The sequence below is a fragment of the Schistocerca serialis genome, chromosome 1, assembly GCF_023864345.2.
Source record: "Schistocerca serialis cubense isolate TAMUIC-IGC-003099 chromosome 1, iqSchSeri2.2, whole genome shotgun sequence".
Classification (NCBI taxonomy): Eukaryota; Metazoa; Arthropoda; class Insecta; order Orthoptera; family Acrididae; genus Schistocerca; species Schistocerca serialis.
Genome location: NC_064638.1, coordinates 696,589,735 through 696,608,178, shown reverse-complemented (window position 1 = coordinate 696,608,178; position 18,444 = coordinate 696,589,735). Strand labels below are relative to the sequence as shown.

The following is an 18,444-nucleotide window of genomic DNA, read 5'->3' as shown; positions in this document are numbered from 1 at the left end:
GGAAAAAAAGAACCATACATATGAGGTTGACAGTCTTAAATTCCTGGGATTACAACTTGATAATAAATTCAGTTGGGAGGAGCACACCACAGAACTGCAGAAACGCTTTAACAAATCTGTATTTGCAATTCGGGTGTTAATAGCAGACATAGGCCACATAAAAATGAAAAAGCTTGCATACTTTGCCTACTTTCATTCCATAATGATATACGGGATAATATTTTGGAGTAAATCTTCAAGTCAAACAAAAGTTTTCAGAGTCCAAAAGCGTGTAATACGTATTATTTGTGGAGTAAATTCATGGACGTCCTGCAGAAACCTCTTCAAAGAACTGGGTATACTAACTACTGCCTCTCAGTATATTTACTCCTTAATGAAATTTGTCCTAAATAATATCTCTTTTTTCCAACAAACAACTCAGTTCATACATACAATACCAGGAACAAAAATGATCTGAACAAGGACTTAAAAGCACTTACTTTAGTTCAAAAATGGGTCCACTACTCAGGAACACTCATCTTCAATAATTTGCCAGCAAACATAAAAAATTTAGTTACAAATAAAGATCAGTTGAAAAGGAGCCTGAAATACTTACTAGTGCCCAACTCATTCTACTCCATTGACGAAATTTTTAATAGAAACAAATGATGTATACTATTAGTATTCTTATTTCAGCTTTAAAAAATTGACATTTTCCACATCCACGAGGATCTCCTCAGCACGGGGCTATGGAACGAAAAACTAATCTAATCTGGGTGAAGCCGTGGGTTTTACGACGACACGATAAAAGCATTCAACAAAACTTGTTACGTGAGCTTACAGTGGATGACGTCAAGTCGTACATCAATTACTTAAGAATGGATGAGCATACATTTCTGTATGTGCTCAGTGAAGTGTATCCTCATATCACAAAGCACAATATTCACTTAAGAACTGCCCATCTTAAGAAGACAGGCTCACTGTAACACTCCGATTCCTTGCTACAGGAGAGGGTTGGGTCAGGTCAGGTCAGGTCAGGTCAGGTCAGGTCTCCAATCTTCTTAATCTATTTTTGTATTCAGGGTGCCTCACGTTCTAAAGCGCCTCATCAGCTTCATACATCTCTACTAATTTTGTAGTTGTCGGCACACACCAATTGTATTTACCGGCAATGTTTATAAAAACTCTACAGACGACAGACAGATGACAGAACGCTACAGCGATGCTAGAGCTCCATGTGGTAACATGTCACATTGCAGTGAAGTGTGAACAGAAGACAAGCGATTTCTTTGATCAAATTTACAGCGAGGCCCTAGATTTGATCAAATATTGGACGACATTTGACAAAGTCCCTATTACACCATCAAAAATCTTTGACAAAGATATTGGACAAAGAAATTTGATAGTGTAATACCGGCCTAAGCCGTGGCAACAATGTCATTCATAGGCAGTTTACTACGTACTTGGAAAGTAAATTTTTACAACCTGTAAAACATTTCAAAATCATATGAGTAGTGAAATTTAAACAGTACCTTTTCCACTGTTTTAAAACATCTAATTGTAAAATGTCCTTTTTTGTGATTTTTTTAGTAACTTCCCATAGTTCTGTAACTAAAGTGATCAAACATAATAGTTGGCAGCCATGCATTTTACAAGGTATCAATTGAAAAACATGTATTTTTAAGACATTCATGTCTAGGAATTGTTGTACACCTCGCATTACAGCTGTTATGCAGTTCAGGATAATTGTTTGAATATCCTACCATCGCTTCAGTACATTTGTGCATTCTTGGGAGAAGATGTTGTGTTTGCTTGTATGAATGCCTGTGTACATTCCTTAATGAGGACAGTAGTGTCTATGATGTAATCTAGCAGTTAATCACGCATATTCACCTTTCATTTGTACTACGCAGACTTCGTCCAGCCCCTGAAACAAAAATCTTAACAGTGTAAGGTCTGATGGTCGTGGTCACCAGTTAATTGCCCTACATCACCAGTTCAGTCATTGTGCTAAGTGCTATTGAGATGTTACCTCACATCTGGTAACGTGCGGAGGGGCTCCATCATGCAGAAAGTACATTGTAGTCCACATGGCCAAAGGAACTTCCTCAAGCTGTTCAGTAAATAAATTTTCCTAGAAATGCGAGTAATTTTGCCGCGTCATTTGCTCTTCTAAAATGACTGAACCTGTCGATGTATTATTGATCATGCCACACCAAACTTTGATCAAAAAATGAATTTGGAAAGTGGTCCCCCCCCCCCCCCCCCCCCCCCTTGAAAACTATTGGCAAATGCTAATCAGTCATCTGTCCCTGCTATCGATAAAGCCACATACCGATAAGTTATCAAAGAATATACCACAATGATGACAATGAGGTAAATCGACACTGTTGAACAGTTAAAATGTGCAAATTCATGATGATTTGTGTCCAGTGGAGCTCGTGTAACTTGTTTAACAAAGTAAGTCTCAGTTAAAACAGTATGACATTGATGAGGTGACAAAGGAAGCAAGGTCACAGGATTGTGAGGATTCCACTGTAATACTGCCATTCCAGTGCTATCAAAATTATGTAGGCTTAGAACAAGCTTTGCATGGCAACAAAGGAAAGCTTTACTGCGGCCAAAATTCAAAAGTAGTTTGAGGAACCAATGGCACAAATAACACTAGAAAAGTGGAGTGTGTTGTACATCACACAGAGAATATATATGAAAGCCTGGGAAGTGCAAGGCAATTCTAGTGATTCTTGGATGTACCGTAGCACAGATAACAAATGTGTTGAGAAAGGAAGTTACTAAACTGAGCGGCATTTACCCCTTGGTGTAATTTAAGTTTCTTCATTGTTTGAAGACGTGGCTTGTATTTTGAGTGACTAGCCCCTGCAGTGCTTCAGTAATAATATTTCTCCTCTGCACAAGTCAACATACTAAGTATACAGTACAGTGATGATACCTGTTTAAGCAGTTTATAATTTTAATGTTGTTAATTCTATTCATATGAATAATTCACATCCATTGGAGCAGTGCTTTCTTACAAGGTACACCAAATAAACAGGAGTCACACAGACTATGCCAAAAGACAGCACATGTCCTGCTCCTTTTTCTGAGATACACGAATAACAAGGAAACGTTAGTATCATGTTACCCACAAGAATGCCCAAAGTGATTTGGTTACTACAGTACTGCCAGGTGCATTCAATAGTGCACATTAACAAGGAGTGTCAAGTTAAATCCAGCAAAGCAGTGCATAGCTCTTGCTGCAGCAGCCATTTTCGTGCACATGTAGCAGTGACCTGTCGCGTTGCCCCTTCCACTTTCAATTGTGTTTCACTGTTAATCACTTTGGTATTCTGATCCAGGTGTAATACCTACTTTATAAATTAATGCAGACCTTATTAGTAAGTATTGTTCCTCAGCTATTATTCATTGTTGACATTTCTCTCCGTTGCCTCTGTCAACCATCAGTTTGGTACACCTAATTCAGTGTAAACAGTTCTCTTCCCCTTCAGATTTACACACAAATAAATTAAGTTAGAGCAAGTAACAGTGTTAATAAATTAATTGTGATGAACTGAAATACACACTACTTGGTTTTTCCTTATACTGTTATCATTTGTAGCATCTCTATTGCATTCATGTGTACTCCTGTATCTCTTCCTTAATTGTATACCAGTGAAGTTGAGAAATTTATACAGGCAAATACTCAAGAATTAGCCAAAGATAAATGGTTATGTCCGCTGTCTGGTAAAAAGTTTAAAGGACCAGAATTTGTTAGGAAGCACATTTTCAACAAGCACGCAGAAAAAGTTGAAGAAGTGAAGAAGGAGGTAATTTTTGCTCATTATATTTTCTTTGATTATAATTTTTTTTTTTTTTTTTTTTTTTTTTTTTTTTTTTAATGTGGTGGAGACTTAGAAGAAAATTAGTCAAGCAGCGTTTTAAAATTTAATAAATTGTAGAATTATGTGAGAGCACGCCTGAGACTGTGCTGGTTAAATGTATGTTTTTCAGTTGTTTTGGTAAAAAAGTAGCCAATAGTTTTCATACATCAAAATTTCTTTGCCATATGAAAGTTCAACTTCCTTGTAATTCTGTGAAATTTTCTTATAATGTTCTCCTGAGAACTGGGCAACCGAATTATTACAGTGGTCTGCTTAACACTTTCATGGTTGCGTGGCTAGTGTGCCATTCGGCTGGCTGATGCTGTACATTTCCAGTTTTTTTTAATTTTGTGCAGCAGACTCTACTGTACAGGTCTTTATTATTTTATTGCATTTGGAAGGGGGGCAATTTTTCTATGAAACGCTGCAAAGAAACATCGACTTACACCAGTGACTATTTTTTTGTATTGAAATGAAAATGTGTTTTCACAACAACAAAAGCTTTTTCACCCTTTACTTTTGTACAGAAAGATCAGTTTAGAATTTGTTTGTATAAAAAGTGAAATTGTTCGAAAATGTGGTTTTCTTCATTTAAAATTACTTAGTAACTTTTGGCCCTGTTTTCTGGAAAACTTACTCATACATCACATTCTTCACAATAGTACCTTATATCTCTTCTTGTCACTTTCTGTGCAAACTTGATATCTCCTCGGAGGCTATTTTGACTTTTTTCAAGCACTTAATCAGTTCTGGGAGTCTTCCACTGATTCTATATACAGGTGAACTGTTTTGAGTGAAAGTATATTCAAGTAGTCTACCTTTGTTTAGTATAGTCTCTGCCAATTCAGTAATGAACTAAACAATCTGTTTATTAGTAGGTCTGTACTTTTATATAAAACATACGAGTTTACATCCATCTTCATAAAAACCAACTAACTTTCATCAACCACTGTATTTGCCTCCTTTCAAATTAGTAGTAGCCCATTAGTTGGTCATGTGGTTCTATCATTCATAACTTTGTTGTGACACTGACATTGGATGCAGTCAGCAGTCATTTTGTGTTTTGCTGTCGAAATAAATACAGCCCTGGTATTTTTCCATTTCACAAACAACAAACAAAAGTTTATTTTGTAAGCACGTGGGCTACTACATTTTTAGCTACTACTTTTCTGTTTTTATAACTGAACCCACTGCCCTAGTTTTGCTTTTCCATAAAAGCTAGAGTAGATCAGGGCTAGGTAAAAGTGATCCACGTATAGAATATGGCCTTTACCATAGGAAATTTCACTCTTGCCTGTTTACTACACGCAAAGTGCTTTTATTAGCATTTGCCTGACTACCAGAATATATTTCACATTTCATAATTTATCTACCATCACTTCCACATAACATAAAAAATTTTATGCCTTATTTGTTTGGCTTATGTTTTGTATCATCTTTGAAACTAGTTTGCCACAAAAAAGGCAAATTCTTTCATCTATAGGGAGATTTTCTCTCGGTTTGCATGTCGTTTTGCTTTTTGTCATGAATGTATGAAAAGATGGGTCTCACTTTGTGAATATGGTTGTGCCCATCTTGATATTTTTAATAAAAAGTCATATTATCTATGAGGCGAAACATTCACAAATTGACAGAAAACAATCTCTTGGTTAACACTTCTCTGCAGAGAACGTCTGCAGTAGAGAATTTGTAGACAAATAATCAGTCATTTTCAGTTTACTAACAAAGCACAAATGTAAAACCACATCAAAAATCTTCAGTTCTCTGAGTTTCACAGTAATCCACTTGTAGCTTTGCTCTCTTTGTGCTTCATCAAAAACGTTGGTGAAACAATTAAACACAAACAGGTTCTGGTCAATTTGAATTTGGCATGATTCTTCAGAAATTGGAGGCTGTGGAGCTGTACTGTCATCATCTATCCACTGCCCATATGAAAGAGGCAGATTGATAGCTTGAGACAGAGGGATTTCTGATACAGCATCAACATCAGGAGTTTCACCTTGAGCACATTTGTTCATCAAGCTCTGAACCGCTATTGTTCAGCAAAAACTCTTATCTGATTATCATGTAAACCGGTTGGTCAGCATTTCAATCTTTCTTGCTGTTTATTATTTATGTTTGTTCTCAACATGACACCTGAGAATACTTTTGGTTTCCTGTTCAAGTAATCCTGTTTCAGATTATTTGTGATCGTCATTGAAACAGGGTTTTGGACAATTGTGAAACTTTTGTTACTCACTGAAGACATCCCATTCTGTTAAGAAATATGAATTTTTTGTTAAGGAAATCATGTACTGTAATAATAAATATAAGTAACCTTTATTATGAGATGTTATTATAGCATTACTACGTTCTCTCTTTCAGCTGTATTGTTATTTCTATAGAGGAATTTTTAATTCACCTCTGTGTTCCAGGTTGAATATTTTAACAACTACTTACGAGATCCAAAGAGACCACAACTGCCAGAACATCCAGGGAATCGACAGGGGAGAAAGGATTCAGGAGCGGATAGCAGAGAAGGCTTTCCTGCACCTGCTCCGTATGTTCCTCAGTGAGTTCTTTAATAGATGTAATGGGCAGCTGAAGTTTTATCACATACTGGTTTGTGGGCAGCAAATACTGCAATTGAACAGGGTTGTTATGTCAACAGAACAGTGATGGATTCATTGAAACTGGACCTGCAATTCAGCACCTGTCATACTACTAATTTAAGACAAATATGAAAATAAGTCCTATGGTGTGGCCAAGGTGTATGCCTTCCGGGAGCCTTATTCAACTGACACTGTGCTCAGTCTTTATTGACATCATATTTGCTATACTTTTAAATTAACAATTCTTGCTTCTTATGCTCTTTGAAGATTGGGTATAGTTATTGATGTACTTACAGCATTATTAAAGAAATAATATTATTGCTTGATTGTTCATCAGTAGGAATAGATAACCACTTATCATGTAAAAGGGCATTGATCAGCAGATTACCTTCCAGTATTTTACTAGTGTCATAGAAGTCTGGGCAACACTGTTAGTCATTCTTAGCCAATGTAAACAATGAAAATAGTATCAGCGTTTGGTCTACCTTGAATGCTTTTAGATAAAAAAAAAGTTGGGATTTAAATGTTACCCAACCACTTAACTTTCATAATTATATGTAGATTTAGTGTGCAGGCTACCGCACATCTGTGTAGCTGTAGGTGATCTTGAAACTCTAATTTATGTACAGATTTGGGTAATATAATTTCACAAGTGCTGTAGTTGTGTGTTGCCAGAGTGCAGAATTGCTGATTGAGTAGGTTTTACCTACATTTGCTGTATACATTAAACTGCAGCAGTCTCAGAATGTCAGAGTCCTTGTGTATCAGCTGTGTGTGGATATACCTTCTTGTTGGGAATATGTCCCTTGAAGACCTTGTACTAGCCCATAGGGATGACCACATTTTGATATAATACAGGGTGTATATGACCCGGGACATCCGGGAGATCTGGGAAAAACCTAGGAATTTTTTCATCCGGGGGAAAACCGGGATGAACCCGGGAATTTTTCAGTATTCCAGGAATTTTTCATTGTTTTAATTTTCAGTTAAATTTTTGTGATTTTGAGAGGTATGAACCAATGCTCTAACAAAGGATATTACTGTATCCTGTTTCTGCAGAATAATACTGCAGCAACAAAACATGAAGGAGAGAAAAAAAATGAAAATAAAACTTAAGTCGCAAAACAAATACACCATATACAACAATAAAACACAGTGCTCATACAAGCATTTGCCAACTGCAAAGTGTGTCAAAGGCTTTACGAAGACCATGCAATGCTCCCTAACAACAAATTGTCTCTGATGAGCGAGACGTCACAACTGTTCACTTTGGATTTGTTTGAGCAGTTACGGGCGGGCTCTTGTGCATGTGCAGTTGAGTCGCGTTTGAGAAGTATCTATCTATATTTGGATCCCGCTCCAGCTACTACTAGGTCTGGGTGCTGAAGAGTCCTCTCCATTTGGCCCAGTCCTCCCACCACTTTTCTTCCTCCACTTGCTGCCTTGTCACACCCCTCCTTTCCACAGATATTCTCACTCCCATTTTCCACCATGTTCTTGGATGCTCTTAACATGTCCAATCTCTCTCTCTCTCTCTCTCTCTCTCTCTCTCTCTCTCTCTCTCTCTCTCTCTCACTCACTCACTCGCTCATACTTAAATGTTTAAGGTCCTTTCTAATATCTACATTCCTTACTCTGTCCATTCTTGTTTTTCCGTAACTGCTCTGAGAAATTTCCTTTCCCTTGCTTGCAGTCTGCTCTAGTCCCTTTCTGTCATTGTCCATGTTTCTCCTCCATAGGTGGCAATATACATAAGAAGTTTTGCTTTTTCTGAAACTATTAATTTTGTTGGTTATTCTTCCATGACTAGATATTTCACTCCCTAAATAAGTGAAACTGTCTGCCACTTTGAGGGGTTCTCCACCCAAAGTAATATTACCACTGCAAGCTCTTTGCTTTGCATATTTTGAGAAGTGGTAATGTATCCAAAGGTCTTGGGTTGGATCCTCAATTAATCCTAGGATCTTTATCTGTCACATACCACGTCATTCACCTCCAGCAGTATTTGTTTGATGTGAAAAATGCCAAGTTGTACAATGGGGAATCCATGCTAAACTGTAGGTCCCCCTATAACTTACTGGGTACGTCAGTTCAAAGGTCAAAGGAAGGCAGTGGCATATGATCTCCAACAGGACTATGCCTAGTAAAGCACCATGGTGTTCAAAACAATATTCAGGGTGATGATTGCTTTACTTACTATCAAAGATAAAATGGTGCTTATAGCCCGTAAGGTATGCATTTTAGAGCCCATGCCTACTCGATTCTCTTGCTTTGAAAGATCATTCTTGTAATATTGCTAAATATCAACCGTTTCTCCAGGGACGCCCTGTATACCATTTTACGAAGTCGTATTGTCTACAAAATGGAACTTCATATATACTACGTCCTCAAAAACAAACAAACAACCGTACCAGCTTTAGACATTTTACACTTACAGCAAGTATAACTACACATTGGTTTATAACTAAAGAAATTATCAAGAATATCAGTTTGTCTTGCGACTTCAGATTCTGTAACCATAAACATCCTGTATGCCAATACATCACAGTGTAGAAAGTTCTCCAAACTAGTCACTAATGAACTGAAAGCAGAGTTTACAGAGAAGGTGACTTTGGGGAAGATCAATTTGGATTCTGGAGAAATGTAGGAACACACAAGGCAGTACTGACAATACGACTTCTCATAGAAGATAGGTTAAGGAAAGGTAAACCTACATTTATTGCATTTGCAGACCTAGAGAAAGCTTCTGGTAATGTTGACTGGAATACTCTTTTTTTTCATGTTCTAAAGGGGGCAAGGGTAAAACACAGAAAGTGAAAGGCTGTTTACAGTCTGTACAGGGTTGTACCCTATCCTCAATGTAATTCACTATTGAGCAAGCAGTAAAGGAAACAAAAGAAAAATTTGGAGTAGGAATTGAAGTCCAGGGAGAAGAAATAAAAAAATTGAGATATGCTCATGACATTGTAATTCTGCTGGAGACGGCAAAGGACATGAAAGAGCAATTGAACGGAATGGAAATGGTCTTGAAAGGAGGATATAAGATGAACATCAACAGAAGCAAAAGAGGATAGTGGAACGTAGTCGAATTAAATCAGGTGATGCTGAGGGAGTTAGATTATGAAATGAGAAACCTAAGGTGTAATGAGATTTGTTATTTGGGCAGCAAAATAACAGATGATAACCAAAGTAGAGAAGATATAAAATGTAGACTAGCAATGGCAAGAAAAGTATTTCTGAAATAAAGAGATTTGTTAACATCAAATGTAAATGTACGTGTGTCAAGTCTTTCCTGAAAGTATTTGTATGGAGTGTAGCCATGCAGGGAAGCAAAACACGGACGGTTAACAGTTTAGACAAGAAGAGAATAGAAGCTTTTGAAATGTGGTGCTACAGAAGAATGCTGAAGATTAGATGGGCAGATCACATAAATAATGAAAAGGTACTGAATTGAATTGGGGAGAAAAGATACTTGTGACACAACCTGACTAGAAGAAGGGATGACACATACTGAGACATTGAAGGATCACCAATTTAGTACTGGAGGGAAGCATGGGGGGTAAAAATCATAAAGGGAGACCAAGAGATAAATACAGTAAACAGATCCAGAAGGCTGTAGGTTGCAGTTGCTACTTGGAGATGAAGAGGCTTGCACAGGATAGAGTAGCAGGCATCAAACCAGTCTCGGGACTGAAGACGACAACAACAACAACAAAAACAACAATGTTGATCAATCCAGGTTAGCTTCGACAATACTTTTGATTGATAATCAGCAGGTTTGCAATAATTTGGTAGTTTTGTACATTGTGGGCAAAGTTCACATACTTAATGTACTAAGGAACAGAGAGCAATTCTAAAAAGTCTCCACTCCTTCCTTCGTGAAACTATTAACGATCATACAGATGTGTACCATATAAATATTTTAGCTAGTTCACTTTACCGCCTAAATTAGGTTTTCAAGTATTTGGAGTATTTCATAATTTAACTGTGATTTTGTTAACTTTCTGATTTTTTTCTGTAAAACTGATAAATGTGGTGGTAGCACACTCATGTGGTTTTTACCTTGATATATAGGTTCTCTTTCTCTGTAGTGTTTAGAGTATCCATACTCTTCTGTTTGTTTTCCTCCTCATGGTTTTAAACCTTCCACCTGCCATAGCTGCACTCAACAATGTTGTTTGCCCCATATGTGGCATGTGCCCTCGCAGGTCTCTCACTGTCGTCTGTTTGTGGTTTTCCCGTTAGTACAGCATGATAAACAAGATGGTGGTTGCTGTCGGGATCCTACTTAAGGTTCTTTCGCATATTGTGTGGTCCTTTTCCTCACTGTAACATTTCTAGAGTGTTTTGTGATACTGCAAATAATCATTTTCTAACAGAGTTTTTCATCTCGATAACGTTTTATGTTCTCTATTTTATAAAATAGACACAGAAGTTTCATTCCACAGACAACATATGGTGGAAGACACCCTTAGTTCTTTCACGCTTAATGTGGGTAATGCCTGGTCATCAATTTGTTGTTAATTTTTCATTTTTGAATGACTGCTTGGTCGTAATGGTAATATGTTGTTCCCATCATTACAGTGTATGCCAGAAGGTGAAATTTTATTATTCTGAAACTGGCCATAAACAATAAAATATTGGTTCAACAACTGTTGCACTATCTTTCATTTTATGAAAATAGACTTGTACAGTTGCAATTGCGCTACCCAAAGAACTCTTTAAAAACATAGTAATATTATCACTCATCATTTAATTCATTGCTATTCTGCTGCTTGTTTATACAGACAGTTTTATGTTGAAAATTTTTTTTGCAGTTACCAGTATAATTATGGGGGTCGTCACGCTGGTTATGGAGGCCACGGCTTTGGATATGGTTATAATCAGGGCTACAACCAAGGGTATGCAAGACCAAACCGGGGAGGATACAGTCGCGGCAGGTAAGGTAGCTACTACACTTTTCTAATCATTGTTTGATATTAGTAGAGTATTCCTCAATTTCTATAACACAGTATAAAGCTTCTTTTACAACCACTTATAAGATGGTACCTTTTTATCTGTGAATTGGTTGGTGTGTAATTTTAGACTCATAAATAAAAATGAAAGTGGGGCAGGGAGAAGATTACATTGCTTAAGTTCTAGGCAACTCCTACAAGTTTGTGGTGCTTTTGTGAAAAACTGAGTGTGTGCACTGGAAAAATTATTGCTATATATAATTTCATTATCTGCAGCTTGTGGTCTTGTAGTAAGTGTTGCTGCCTCTATATCACGGGGTCCTGGGTTTGATTCCTGACCAGGTCAGAGATTTTCTTTTCGTCGGGACTGGATATTTGTGGTGTTCTAACAATTGCATCTCATCAAATGGTATAATCAACTCAGAAAGACTTGCACCAGTGAACCAAAAGCCCAGATGGGGTCTCCTCGTTAATAATGCTGTACAATCATTTCATATTTCATTCCATTTTTATTAATTTTTTTACTTCATAGCAGCATTTATTTTCATTTGAGATGGATTTGACACTGCACCCCCCCCCCCCCCTCTCTCTCTCTCTCTCTCTCTCTCTCTCTCTCTCTCTCTCTCTCTCTCTCCTCCACAAGCTATAAAAAGGTAAAAATATAAATATTTTCTTGGATTATGTGGTAAGTTTACACTGTTCATCTTTCCCACTATTTTGCACATATTTTCCACGTTCGACTTAGAAAATTCATAACCTAACATTAAACCTTTTCATGAGAGGAATATGCATTTCACCTCTTTCAAGAGAAGAAATAGAGCTTGTATTAAGACAAATTACACCTGATGATAGACCCACAGGGTCCAAATATAGATAAAATTAAATTAATATTTGGTTTAAGTTAGAAAATTTCTTATTCAAAGAATATATTTCTCCACTTAATGTGTCAGCATGTAACACTGTTGTCATCTGTTTGTTACTTATGATCCTCTGTGACATACAAAACATTTACTTCAGGCATACTAACAGACTGGAAAGCGTTGTTGGAATGCAAATGATTAAATTTTATTTGCACTCTAAAATTTATCGTCGACATTGCTTGCCTTAGTTCCCTAGTTTCATTGTATTCTTTTGCCAGTACTGACCTCTGTTTATTGATATATAAGAGCTACCAATAACGGAAAAGTTGCAAGAAGACCGGTATATGATTAAACAGAACTTGAAAACAATTTTTACTTTTATGAATAACATAAATGGAATAGAGAAATGACATGATCATTTACATAAATAATTTTAATCATCCTTTATATTGAGTAAACCCTCAGAGATGCAGGAAAGCTAGTGCAACTTCTCTTTGTGGATTCAGAAGTGGGAGGAGTGATACATAATTTATAGCTTCGTTGGGGAACTACAGTAGCCTTATTGATTTTCCTGTATCTTGTTGTTGATGCCCAAGTTATCTGTCTCAATTATTGATGGAATGCATTGTATCTCTGAATACCTTGGCAGATTTAGCAGCTGTAGGAGAAAAAATTAGGTGTTAATTTTTTAAGCGTCACTCCTCAGTAGATGAAATCATTTTTGTCCCGTTGCAGTCATGTATACTTAGGTTTTCTGTTGTTTGAGAATGGGGCAGGAATTAAATCACATGAGATTGTAAAATATCTGTGGACTTTTTGTTTCATTCGTTCTACCTGCTGTAGAAAGAAATATTGTACATTACCTTGTGGTAAAACTACTTCTGTTGACAACTGAAAACTGAGGTTATTGAAAATTCCTACTAATGAAGTGGTGAACACAGCAGGCTACAGAGTGAAACAAACAGTTGTTTTAGGTATGGAAGAGAAATTACTAAGAAAATTAAGATGTAAAACTGCAAGAAATGCCAAAAAAATATAAGTTTGAAAGTGGAAAATTACTGGGAAAACAGTTTCATTATGTGGACATACACACATTAGAAAAAGTTATACATCATCCCGGTTCCTAGCACTCCTGAAAATAGACGTTGATTGTGGATATTGTATCACAGACACAATCCCTTTGACTGTTCAGAGATGTCACTAAACCTGCCCAAAGATGTAAACAACCATGCATGAGTAGCACCTATTAGGGGGGGGGGGGGGGGGGGGGGTCCAACAGCCGATTAGTTCCAGTCATTCCACCAGGAAGGAGGTACACAGTTTGTGTTGTCTGTAGTTCAACCATGCCCAGACGGTCAATGCCGCAGCTCGATCGCGTATGCATTGTTACTTTGTACCAGGAAGGGCTATCAACAAGGGAAGTGTCCAGGTGTCTCAGAGTGAAACAAAGTTATGTTCTCGGGCATGGAGGAGATGCAGCGAGACAGGAACTGTCAATGACATGCCTCCCTCAGGCCGCCCAAGGGCTACTACTGCAGTGAATGACCATTGCCTACAGATTATGGTTCGGAGGAACCATGGCAGCAACACCACCATGTTGAATAATGCTTTTTGTGCAGCCACAGGACGTCATGTTACGACTCAAACTGTACGCAATAGGTTGCATGATGTGCAACTTTACTGCCAACGTCCAGGGTGAGGTCCACCTTTGCAACCACGCCACTATGCAGCATGGTACAGATGGGCCCAGTATCATGCCCAATGGACCGTTCAGGATTGGCATCACATTCTCTTCATCGATAAGTGCCGCATATGCCTTCAACCAGACAATCGTCGGAGACGTGTTTGGAGGCAACCCTGTCCAGCGAGTGCAGCAAGGTGAAGGTTCCCTGCTGTTTTGGGGCAGTGTTATGTGGGGCCGACGTATGCTGGTGGTGGTCATGGAAGGCGCTGTAATGGCTTTACGATACGTGAATGCCATTCTGCAACCGATAATGGAACCATATAGGCAGCATATTGGCGAGGCATTCATCTTCACGGACAATTCACACCCCTGTCATGCACATGTTGTGCATGGTTCCCTCCATGATAATGACATCACTCAACTAGAGCGGCCAGTATGTTCGCCAGACATAAACCCTATCGAACATGCCTGGGATAGATTGAAAAGGGCTGCTTATGGACGATGTGACCCACCAACCACTCTGAGGGATCTAGACTGAATTGCCGTTGAGGAGTGGGACAATCTGGACCAACAGTGCCTTGATGAACTTGTGGATAGTATGCCACGACGAATACAGGCATCCATCAGTGCAAGAGTACGTGCTACTGGGTATTAGAGGTACCGGTGTGTACAGAAATCAGGAACACCACCTCTGAAGGTCTCACTGTATGGTCGTACAACATGCAGTGTGTGGTATTCATGAGCAGTAAAAAGGGAGGAAATGATGTTTACGTTGATCTCTATTCCAATTTTCTGCACAGGTTCTGCAACTCTTGGAACTGAGGTGATGAAAAACTATTTTTTGATGTGTGTATTTACAATAAGTGGAATTATAACCCTTTTTATTGTCTGCAGAACATGTGGCATTTGTTTCCCATCCTAGTATCCGTGCATATAGTATCTGTACTGTTGGTAAAGATCACCGTTTGTCAGAATAAGCAGTATTATAGTTTAAGTGTGTTGTAATTACTTTGCAATACTCAAACATATTAATTTTTATTACACCAAATTGTCATATGGTCGGATGAGGGCTAGACTTTTTTTTTGTTTGTTTATTTTGGTTTTCAGGTCCCCGCCTATTGAATCTGCTCGTCCAATAGTTTCTTATAAAGATGTAGATGTGCCAGAGGTTCCAGAGATCTTCTGATTATAATTTATTTTTACATAATGACGTGCACACCCTTTGTGCATATTTTATTTGCTGGTGGCAGAAATTAGAAATGTTAACACTTTTTCTTGAATATATTATTGTTACTAAAGCTATAAAGAAGTATAAATCGTGGTTTGTATTGAGACATTTACTATATGTATGTTGTGACATGGTATGCACCACTTCATTGTTAGGTGCAAGCTGACTTTCTGCTTTCTGTGACCAAAATAATTCATTTGCACCCAAATGTCTGACAGAATTGTTGTAGTAACTGGGGGCTCAATTTGTACTGAATTCATCATATAGTTCAAAAATTTTGCATTGTCTACAGTTTAGGGCATGTTCTTTGTTTGTTTGTTTGTTTGTTTGAAGTATTACAGTTATGTTGTGAAATCTACATAAGCCTAATAATGGGCATATCTTGTCACAGTTTGTTATTTCTTACAGTTCTAATGATGTTACATAAATTTGTTAAGAAAAAATTGAATGGTATTGTGATGTGTTGTATAGACAAATTTAACATGTCAGATGCTTAAGGATAATAAAACACTTTTGTTATTTTAGTTAACTTCCTTAGTAAATTAATTTCAGACATATGTAATCCTCCAGCTCTTGAACCTTTATTGAAATGATCTGTGAACCATTTTGCATGGTGTGTATAGAATGTTTACTTGGAATGGATGAATATTTTCCCCTCAGGACGGATTGCTATTTTTGTTGTTTTGTGTTTAAGTATGTATTTGTGTGAAAGATTTTAAACATAAATTTCTGACTCATCACTACCAGTTAAATGTTCTAATCAGATTTTTTTCTTGTCAGGGGTGGTGGTGAATATCGTCCAGTAATTCATTACCGAGACTTGGATGCTCCAAGAGAACCTGAAGAGTTTATTTGATATGATAACACAAATCAGTCTTTGTGTGCTTGGTATTCTTTTATGTATGGTACTAGAATGTGATGTTGTCAGAACAGGCTTTAGTTTCTGCTGTGTTGCTAGAGACTGTCACCTCAACTGCAGCAATTCACTTTTGTACTCACATTAAAACTTAGCTGCTTTAGCCTCTTGAATTATTTCAGATATATCTATCAACATTGACAGAAATGTTAGGTGTTTATAGTCCTTCACTATATGCTGCAATGTGGCAATGTCTTGCATTTAATCATAGACATATGTAAGACATACTGATTGTTTTGTTGTCATTATGTAAAAGAATAGTCTGCTAATACTTCCAGTACATCACCCCAGGGAACATATGCAATTGTGAAATTTTTTTTACAAAGCTAGGAAGTATTTATTGTCTCTCACATGTGTTTTGGTAACACAAGTGTGTGTGTGTGTGTGTGTGTGTGTGTGTGTGTGTGTGCGCGCGCGCACATTTCTACAGAACAGGGAGGAGACTGAGACACTAATCAATGTAATATACATCTTCCATAATTTAAGCAATTTTCAGAGTATGTTTAGCAAGTAAAATGTTATTTGTACATTATTTTTACCCCAACCAGTATGAAAATTATGAACACTTTGTTCGTAGAATTAAATGGCTGTAAATTTTCGTGCAATGTGGGACAGTATTTGAAAATATGTTATGACTTTAAATTACATCTGCTGACAATTTGAATCCCAACACTTTTAATGCTTGTAGCTGATAGCATTTTACTGCAAGAAGCATTGATCGTGATGACTCATGGGATGATATGAATTTCCCATTTGTGATGAATAAATTTATGATGGCTTACTTTTACATGTCTGTTTCCTTTCTTGTTTACCTCTTATGAGACAAGGGTTCCATGAGCACTTTGTGTATGCATTATTTGACCCCACTAGTTGTATGCTGTAATTCTTGGGAGGAAGTAATCGATTTCAGAGGATACCTGTATGAACGGTACCACAGTTTTCAATTAATAATGTACTGTTATATAGACTATGGTGATAGTCCGATAGAGATGTTTGCTTACAGTTTCGTAGCAATAAATCAGTGTTAACGCATTATGTGTAAAGAGTAGTTTTTATAGGGAATTCATCTAAATTTTGGGGACACTGATAAGTTTGTATTTGAGGTAGCAGAAGAAATACTAAGATAATGTTGAAATTAAAATTTAAGATAATTTCTAGACAGTTTCTAAAAATCATGTCCATTTTTATTTACAACTGCATAGAAGTATGTCAGCCAAATTTGAAATTTGAGAACAGGTGGTTTCGTACTAAATGAAATAACTGAAAAAATAAGCATACTTCATACCTCATATTAGCTGACAGGTATCTGCATTCTATTAGATATGTTGACCTGTTTAACATACAGATGAATTTCAGCAGACCTGTTTAACGTACAGATGAATTTCAGCACAGCTCCAATCATGTATCTCAGTCCCACAAGTTCAGAGTTACAAAAATAGTGAGCAGTAAAGTGATCGTCAGAAGTCCTAAATATTCTATTTTACAGTTTGTGAAGAGTGACTCAGTCTTAAAAATTGGTTTATACTTCATTTTTAAATGCAAATTGTGGTCCTTACTTCTTGGTGGAAGAAATTTATTTGTAGCTCATTCTGATGCAAGCAGTCTTTTCATCATTCAGATGATGATACAGGACTTGAATAATCATCAGTAGCTGCAAGATGCACTGATGTAATGTCTGTGATGTATTAACTGTGTTGAGCAATACATTAATGTAAACTCAAGTATGAAAAAAAAAATGATCAGTTGCACAACAGCCATTTCTAAGCCTTGGCCTTGTGAAGCAGATTATTCTTTCCTTTCCTGTTTGGTGCTGATTTTCTCCAATTCTGAATCCCAGTTCACCTTATGTCATCCCTGACACCTTCCTGTCTACTTAGCTTTAGTTTTCCAACTCTTCCAGTTTCTTTGGCCACATTACATTACATTATATTGATACTTGTTCTATAGACCATGAATGCAACATTTCGTGATGATGTAGAATCTGTCAGTGTAATATAAAGTCTTCTTTACACAATATAATTAAGTTTTATTTGTTACATATTTAAATGTTGGTTGGCTCTCTGTCAGACTTATAATGCTATTGGGCAAATGACCAATTTTTGTGGCAGCATTAATTCATCTTGTTCTGTGCCAAAGTCTGATTTAACCCAGAATAGTAGGGGGAATGGAATTCGATAGTAGGAAAAGGAAGAGCAGGAAAAGTAGCAGGTGAATATGGACTGGGGGGTAGAGAATGAAAGAGGAAGCTGCCTGGTAGAATTTTGCACAGAGCATAACCTAATCATAGCTAACACTTGGTTTAAGAATCATGGAAGAAGGTTGTATACGTGGAAGAGGCGTGGAGAGACTGGAA

The 18,444-nt window shown here is 37.2% G+C and overlaps 1 protein-coding gene across 8 annotated transcripts in view; it reads left to right on the top strand.

The window, feature by feature from the left end:
- The window catches only part of LOC126480797 (serrate RNA effector molecule homolog), a 202,897-nt gene extending 186,019 nt beyond the window's left edge, over nt 1-16,878 (top strand). For 3 of the 8 annotated variants that reach the window (XM_050104125.1, XM_050104168.1, XM_050104116.1), the window contains 4 exons: nt 3,650-3,803; nt 6,272-6,408; nt 11,266-11,388; nt 15,055-15,578. In XM_050104125.1, coding sequence (XP_049960082.1) covers nt 3,650-3,803; nt 6,272-6,408; nt 11,266-11,388; nt 15,055-15,133 — 493 coding nt within the window. In that variant the 3' untranslated portion in view covers nt 15,134-15,578. Of the gene's footprint in view, nt 1-3,649; nt 3,804-6,271; nt 6,409-11,265; nt 11,394-15,054; nt 15,581-15,955 lie in introns of those variants that run through there. The other 5 variants (XM_050104151.1, XM_050104133.1, XM_050104160.1 and 2 more) reach the window with 5 other exon arrangements.
- The last annotated feature ends 1,566 nt before the right edge of the window (nt 16,879-18,444 follow it).